This window comes from Echinops telfairi, unplaced genomic scaffold (assembly GCF_000313985.2).
Source record: "Echinops telfairi isolate 266 unplaced genomic scaffold, ASM31398v2 ScPeMD7_7420;HRSCAF=8458, whole genome shotgun sequence".
NCBI lineage: Eukaryota > Metazoa > Chordata > Mammalia > Afrosoricida > Tenrecidae > Echinops > Echinops telfairi.
Window position 1 is genome coordinate 47539561 of NW_022111320.1, and position 7793 is coordinate 47547353.

A 7793-nucleotide genomic window follows, 5' to 3' on the forward strand; every position below is an offset into this window, starting at 1 on the left:
AGAGTGTATAGAATATAGAAACTACACTCTACTATATACAGAGAGTATAGAGAATATAGAAACTACACTATACTATATATGAATGAGCAAGTAGAAGCACTGTGTCGTTTGAAGTATACATCTGCACGGTGTTTAATTGCTTATTCCAGGTGGTGAATGCATGGGTGTGTGCTATCGTGTTGTCCGCACGTTCCTGCATTTTTTGAACTTCACAGAGAGGGAAGGAAGGAAGGAAGGAAGGACTTGGAGAACCCAAAGGGAAAACAGGGAAAACTAGGATTCCTGTCCCACCTGGAGGAGAGGATGGTGGAGGCTCACTTCTCTAAGGAGGGACGAGGGAAACACCTGCGTTTTCCTTGGTTTTCATGGACAGCGCATTTCCCTCAAGCCCCATATTCTCCTCTACACCCCTTCCTCCACCCCACCCCACCCCCACTTTTCTCATGAGCAGCCGGTGAAGGAAGCAGGTGTGCTAGGAGCTGCGGCCTCCTGTGCTTCCCTGGGGCACGCACCGTGTCCAGCTCCGCTTCCAGGCTGCAGTTTGTGATCCGTGGGAACACCTCGCCGTACTGGCTCGGGTAGGCGGAGGCGAGGTAGCTCTTCACTTGCTCCAGGTTGCTGGGGGTCAAAAAGCCGTCTTCAAGGTCAAAAGAATTGGTCAGCAGCAGAATCACCCTGTGGAGCAGATCATCGATTGGCCCTCGCCCACTACAGAGGCCACAGTCCGTCCGTCCCCTTCCCCCCGCCGCCCCCCTTCAGAAGCTGGGGCTCTCGGCCGGGCTGCCCACTCCTTCAGCCTCTTCCTGACTCAGGAACGGACTCCTCTCCCCTCCGATGAAGGGAATCTGCCGACTGGTGACCCCTTAAAAAGGGCCAAGTGATTCTGCAGGCTTGGACAAAGCCTCAAGTAAGATCAGCAATGACAATGGGGGCCAGCCCCACACAGGGAGGCTGTTGTAACCTTTGGGCCGGTGCTGTCCGGCAGAACGGCAGTGTGGCTGCCGGACTGGGCGGTGCAGACAGAACCCGTGAGGGTGGACTGCTTCTCTTTCTGTGCTGTGCCGCATGGCAGGCACCCACTAGGCTGCTGAGAGAAGCTGAATGTTCCGTTTCACTTGATTTAAACGAATTTAAAGGGACCAATAATCACCGCTCTGAAGAGCACAGTGTCTGCACGGTGCTTCTTGAATAGTTGGAAACGGGGAGCAAAAGTAAGTGCTGGGGCTTAAGCAGAGAGCTTCCCGTATGTCCGAGGCAGGAGAGATGGGACAGTGGAAACTGAGGTTTGTTAAACACTCAATTGGCCGTAGTGCTTTGAATGACGGGAGCAGACAGCGGCGTGCCCAAGGAGTGGGGGGCTGGTGGGGCCACCTGGAACCCTGACCGAAGGCTCCGAGCTAGAGCTCCTGACTCCCTGGGGCCCACCTCTTCTTCCCCGCTGATGAACCTTCCGCTCAGAGCTTCTGGGACTCCTCTCTGGGTGCCGCGCGGGGCCTGGGCGGGGCTTACTTGTTTAGGCAGTTCTCGTAGTTGAAGGTGGCCTTGAAGCCGTAGATGGAGAAGGTGACGATGCTGGCGAAGATGGAGGTGGCGCTGTTGATGAGGGAGACGATGATGGCGTGCTTCTGACAGTTGTTGGAGGGCTCGTTGTAGCTGGCAAAGGCGATCAGGCTGCCGAACCCCAGGCCGAGCGAGAAGAAAATCTGGGTGGCCGCGTTGATCCAGGCCTTGGGGTTGGCCAGTTGCTCCAGCTAGAGGGGAGAGGGCCCGTGAAGCCGGCGCAGGATGCTCAGTGTGTAGGCGGGCCAAGAGAGGCACGAACTCATGGATGGGCTCCTAGCCCGTTAGAGACGGGCCTGGGCGGGGAGCTGAGCAGTCTTTACGATTCCCCAGCACATGAAACGCTCGGGCCCTCCTCCGCCGTCCCCCCATCGCAAACAACACCCGCCCCTGCTGTCCAGTGGAGTCTAACCGGTGGAAGGGTTTCTGAGCCGACAGCCTCAGTTTTCTCCCTGGAAAGGGCTGCTGGGTGTGAACCACCGATCTTACTGTCAGCAGCCCAACACTCACTGGACAACGCCCTGAAACTCCCCACAGGAGGCGCTCAGATGAAAACAGCAGCACAAAATCAGTGGACAACAGATCGAGCCCCTGATCTGGGGCCCAGGCACTGTGAGGGGAGAGATGGAGGGGCTGCGAACCGGTGGTGGAAGCCCAAGCTTAGGTGTAAATGCCACGCGGGGATGGGTGTGGGGCTTTGGAAGCATTTTGTTTCCGGGGTCACATTTGCTCAAGGAAGAACTTGTTCTGTGCTTAAGGCCAGGAGAGCCCCTCAGTGAAACACACTCTCGGTGGGGGTCCCTGGAGAGAGGTGGGTGGGTTATGAACAGGAGAGCGATATTTATGGCAAATAACTCAATCGACGGTCTGGAAGCTGGTTGTTTTGCTTTGAAGGGTGTCTCCCAAGAAGATAGATTGAAATCCCAGCCCCTGTCTCCGTGCCTGGACTCAACTTTTCCTTTGCAGATGTCCTTAGCTAAATTAAAGAGGCCACGCAGGAGTCCACGCAAGCCAAACTTGTGGCCACGGAGTCAATTTTCGACTCAAAGCAACCCCTACAGGAGTAAGGTAGGTCCTAATCCCTGGTCCCAGCTGGCTGCTGTCTTATGGAAGGGGAAAATTGACTTGGAAATGGGGCACAATGGGGACGGGACAATCCTTAGGAGAAGATACCGTCAACAAGTTCATGGAAAAATTCCATTTCTCTTTTAATTCCATTTCCCATGAACGTTTGAAGCCCTTTTATAGAGCTACAAACCAAGGGCTGCCAAGAAACTCCTGGTGCCACCCGCAGCTGGTCAGAGCCAAAGAAGGATCTCCCTCAGGGTGGGCACAGAGCAGACCCGGCCCTGCACATGCTGAATCTGGACCCCTGGGACTGTGAGAAGGTAGCATTCTCGTCTCTGGAGTCACCGGCGTGGTTATAATTTTCCTGGTAGCACCAGGTAACGGATCCAGCGGGTTTGCAGTAAGAGGCTCGGGCAGCAATCCGTGGAGGGAGGGTCGAGAGAGTGTCCTAATGACTCAGCATGAAGAGGGTGTGGAGCCTACCAGCGTGGTCCTGGCATGGTACAACCTTTTGGCTCCGAACATCAACGTGGGTGGAGCAAACCCCTCGGGTGCTACCCTCAAAGAAAGGCGTAGAGACCTCGTACCATCAGGATCACAAGCAACGGAGCCCTGCGGAAGTGTTCTGTTCCGTGACACGGGGCGTGGGCGTGAGCTGGAATGGACTAGACGGTGTTTGCTTGAGGGGTCACCGTGGGCTGAGCAGACGGTCTCGTGGCTACAGGGAACCTATCCCCTCATCACAGTCTGGTGGGCTCCCACCCATCTCCTGAGGTACACTACAGCTCCCACCACCCACCCTCTGCCTCGCCCCCCTTCCCACCCATCCTGGAAGCCAGCGGGCTGGGTGAGGACACCTCAGGGCTCTTTCTCCAGCCAGTACCTTGGGAGTGAACATGTAGGCCAGGCCGTTGGTGGCTCCATGGAGTGTGAGGCCCCTCACCAGGTAGATGATGAGGACGCAGTAGGGCAGCGACGCGGTGAAATACACCACCTGCGGGCACGGGAGAATGAGGCTATTTCAGTGTGGGGAGGGTTCCAAACCTAATCACTTCTGAGCTACAGAGAGACCAGACTCCACCCAGAGACACACACACCCAGGAGAGTAGAGAAGCCATGTGGGAAATGGTCTACCCGTCAAGGGACCCAGGAACACCCTGGGCTAGGGATAAGGGAGGTATCAACATGGTGGGGGCCTTGAGGTGAGCTGGCAGCCTCCACACGTGTGAGAAAACAAATGTCTGTTCTCTAAAGGCCCCTCACGGTGGTGTCTGTGTTACAGCGGCACGAGCAAACTAAGACAGGACAGCGGTCTCCGTCCTCCGCTGGACCTCATCCTGAAAAAGGTTTGGGGTCAACTGCACCCATGCTTTCAAATGACTAGAAGGCAGCCTAAGAGGCAAACATGGGCCCAAAGAAAAGGCGCCGGGGTGGGGGTGGGGGGAAGGTCCTCCCTGGTTTTACAAGTGAGCCAAATTCAGCTCTGAGCTTCCTTGTGACCTAAGCAAAACTGGAGACACATCACTTACAAGATTATCTGTAAAAGGAAATAGTGATAAAAACCCCAGGCCTGGTGGCAGGCCAGCCGAAGGTCGTCTGCGTGTATAAAAGAGAGGCAGGGTGGCAAGGAAAGGCCAAGGTCCTCCCCATAAATACCTCAGGGAATCGAGTGATTGGACCAAGGCAGCCCACACATCAGAGCTCTCTTGAGTGGACTTTAAAATTGCACACACATGGTATTTTATCCCCCCAGCCAAATCTTCATTTCCTATGTATTGGCCTCCCAAGCTCAATAACGCTTTATCTTCAGTTTCCACGAACCTTTGGCCATAGCCCCTCATATGCTGGAGACTTCTAACTTTAACAAAGTTTTCTCAGAGACATGTGCAACGCGCATGTATTCAACCAACCACCCAGGACCGGATGTTTTCCTCCCTGTAATTCAACTCTGTCATGCACCACAGTCTCTTCTTTTGGAAAGCAAAGAACTCATTTGTGAGATTCCTTTGTTTGTTTTTAAATGCATAGGCAGTTCCCTTCAGAGTGGGGAGCCTTCTGGGTGAATCAAAGCAGATGGCCCATGTGCAAGTCGATGGGGGTGTACTGCACGTGGCCATCCGGTCACACCAAGGTGTGGTACCCCACCTTCTCCTGGGTTTCTGAGGCCACCAGGGTCATGCCATATGCCCTTCCCGCTCTGGGGACAGCAGGAGAATGACAGTGTGTCATTTCTCATGGTATCTTAGCTGAGATCACTGTCACTAGGGAGAGTAATAAATCCACCTTAAGTGATAAGAAAATAAACCAGGGGCACACAGAGGTTGGCCAGTGGATAAAATGGGCATCAGGTCATGGAGCTGAATGAACTCAAGGGAGAACAGGTGGTGGGGAGGGGAGTGACCAATCTGGAGAACTAACCAGTGGGTGACAGAGGAGATTCCAGGGGCGAGCCTTGGTATCCCTCCACTTTCCCAGATGAGCAAGAAGAGTTCCCCTCCTGTGGTAGTTACATCATTTCATGTCAACTTGACAAACAGGTGAAGGGGTGCAGTCTAGCTTGTCCATCAGGCCACAGCCTGATGATGCCTCCTGGTGGGTGTGGCTTTCTCATGAGGATTCTGGGAAGTTCCTCGGCCTCTCTTTCTGCCTTCACCTTCCTGCTGGTGAGACACTCAGAGGGCTGGAGGCGCCATGTGGAGACCCGTGCCAAACTGAGATGCTTCCACAGCCGCTGGATCTACAAGACTTTTCACCCACCGGCATGCGATCTTCCTGCAGTCTGCATCATGCCATGTGGCTGTGTGAGTCTGAAGAGGGACTTATGGACTAGCAGCAGACTTCGGGGCTAATATCGGACTTGTGGACTTGATCTGGACTGGGGTGTTCCCTTAATTGATATAAAGCATATATATATGGATTTGTTTCTCTAGTCTACCCAGTCTAACACACCTCCCTTTCTGCTAAGCAAGCTTTCCTGAAGGCTTCTCCCAGATCAGGGAAGCAGGTCGGGTGGCTGGGCATGTGACCAAGCCCACTGGGAGAACCCGTTGCTGACCACGCTGCACAATTCTTGGAGGGAAACAAAGGAGATTCCCAAAGAGGGACCAGGAACTGCAGAGTCTCTGTCAGGACAGTTGGCAGCTGCTGTTGAGTTGGTCCCTGACTCATGGGCACTCCATGCCCGATGGAACAAAGGCTGCCCAGCTCCTCGCCCCTGCACTGCAGAGGCCCTGCGGGGCGGTGCCTGAAACAGAGGTCCTTGCTGCTTGGCTGCCTACCTTCCCGGTGGACTCGGTCCCTCTCAGAATGCAGAGATACACCACAAGCCAGGCCAGAATCAGGCACAGTGCAGGCTCCCACTGCACACCCCCGTTCTCTTGGATGGAGGGGGAGATGTTGAGGGTTTTCCTGTACCAGAAGTACTGCGTGGAGGACGCCTTCTCACACTCCTCGTCGTAGCCTGTGCGGTTAGCGTTCAACGGGCAGACGGACCACGGCAGGGGATCCTTTGGGATCAAAACAAACGTTATATAGAGAAGATGAGAGCTAAGGCCACAGGTGTGAAGACTGTCACCCATGCTACATCATGCTTCAAGGCAACATTTCATTGATTTGTCCTTAGAAATAAGCATTTCACAGTCTGTAATTACATATTGTTTTTGTGATGAATCACTATGCTTTATGTTCGAGTTGTAACCATGAAAATACATGCTGCCTATCAGATATTTACATGATGATTCATCACAGTAGCAAAATGCCAGTGATGAAGTAGCAATGGTTGGGGGTCACCACAACTCGAGGAACTGTATTAAAGGGTGGTGGCATTAGGAAGGGTGAGAACCACCGCCCTAAGGCAACCTCCTTTCTAGTGGGTCAGGGCTGTGACCCGAGTAAGGGTATATGCTTCCTGATCTATTTCTCTGACATCTGAATGTCTGATCACGTCAGGTAACATCCTGAGATATGATTACATCATTCCATAACTGCCAAATCATTAGGTGCTGTCAATGTGCAGTCCCAAACTGGCCTGTTCTTATACCATTTGCGCCATTGCTGCTCCGTGGGAGCCCATGGTGGGAGCCCCTGTGTCAATGCATCTCCTTGAGGGTCTTTCTCTCTTTCACGGACCCTCGACTTTGTGCCTCTTCAGATGCTGGTGTCTCCTGAGAACATGCCCAGAATATGTGAAATGAAGTCCCACCCTCCTCGCTTCTAAGGAGCATGATGGCTGTACTTCCTCCCAGGCAGATCTGTTTGTTCTGGTCGTCCATTATGTTTTCAACATTCTTCCCAATCGCATCATTCGAATGCATCCGTTCTGCTCCAATCGTCCTTGGTCACTGTCCGGCTGTGGCATGCACAGGAGGTCACTGGAAATGCCATGGCTTGGGCCAGGCTCTTCTTCGTCCTCAAAGCGACATTTCTGCTCTTGAGCACTTGAAAGAGGTCTTGGGCAGCAGATTTGCCCCGTACAATTCATTCTTTGGTTTCTTGAATGCTGCTTCCATCAGTGTTAATTGTGGATCCAAGTGAAATGCAATCCTTGACAATATCAAACTTTCCTCTTTTTAGCATGATGTTATCTATTGGTCCAGTGGGAGGATTTTAAAACAACATTTTTTGGTCTCCTTTACATTTAGCTGTAATCCACACTGAAGACTGTAGTCTTTGATTTTCATCGGTAAGTGCTTCAACGTCTCTCAGCAAGCAAGATGTGTCATCTGCATATAGAAGATTATTAATCGGCTTTCATTCAATCCTGATGTCACCCTCTTCCTCATCTCGTTCAACCTCTCAGATTATTTGTTTAGCATGTAAACGGAGTAAGTGTGGTAACAGGTGACAGACCTGACTTTCAGATACTTCATGATTTTAAAATACACAGCATCCCTTGTGTTCTCACGGCTTCTTGGTCCGTGTCCAGTTTCCACAGGAACACAAGACAGTGTTCTGCAGTTCCCATTCTTCGCACTGTGATCCATAGTTTGTTATGATCCAGGCAGTGGGATGCCTTTTAGAGTCAATAAAACACAGATAGGTTTACTGTGCCCACCTGGCCAATAGGAACATGTGGGATTAATCAGGTCGCAGTTTGATTGGAGGGCAGAGAGATAAATGGCCCTGTAAGGCCCGCCCCCCTCTATCAGGCTCTCTGGTGATTGGAG

The 7793-nt window shown here is 52.6% G+C and overlaps 1 protein-coding gene across 1 annotated transcript in view; it reads right to left on the bottom strand.

The window, feature by feature from the left end:
• Positions 1-7793, bottom strand: part of SLC6A20 (solute carrier family 6 member 20) — a 31863-nt gene that overhangs the window by 13230 nt on the left and 10840 nt on the right. Inside the window, exons 4-7 of the mRNA XM_030887623.2 lie at positions 5907-6134; positions 3512-3622; positions 1510-1751; positions 513-675 (exon numbers count right to left, since the gene is read on the bottom strand). Of these exons, the coding sequence (XP_030743483.2) occupies positions 513-675; positions 1510-1751; positions 3512-3622; positions 5907-6134 (744 nt within the window). The remainder of the gene's footprint in view (positions 1-512; positions 676-1509; positions 1752-3511; positions 3623-5906; positions 6135-7793) is intronic.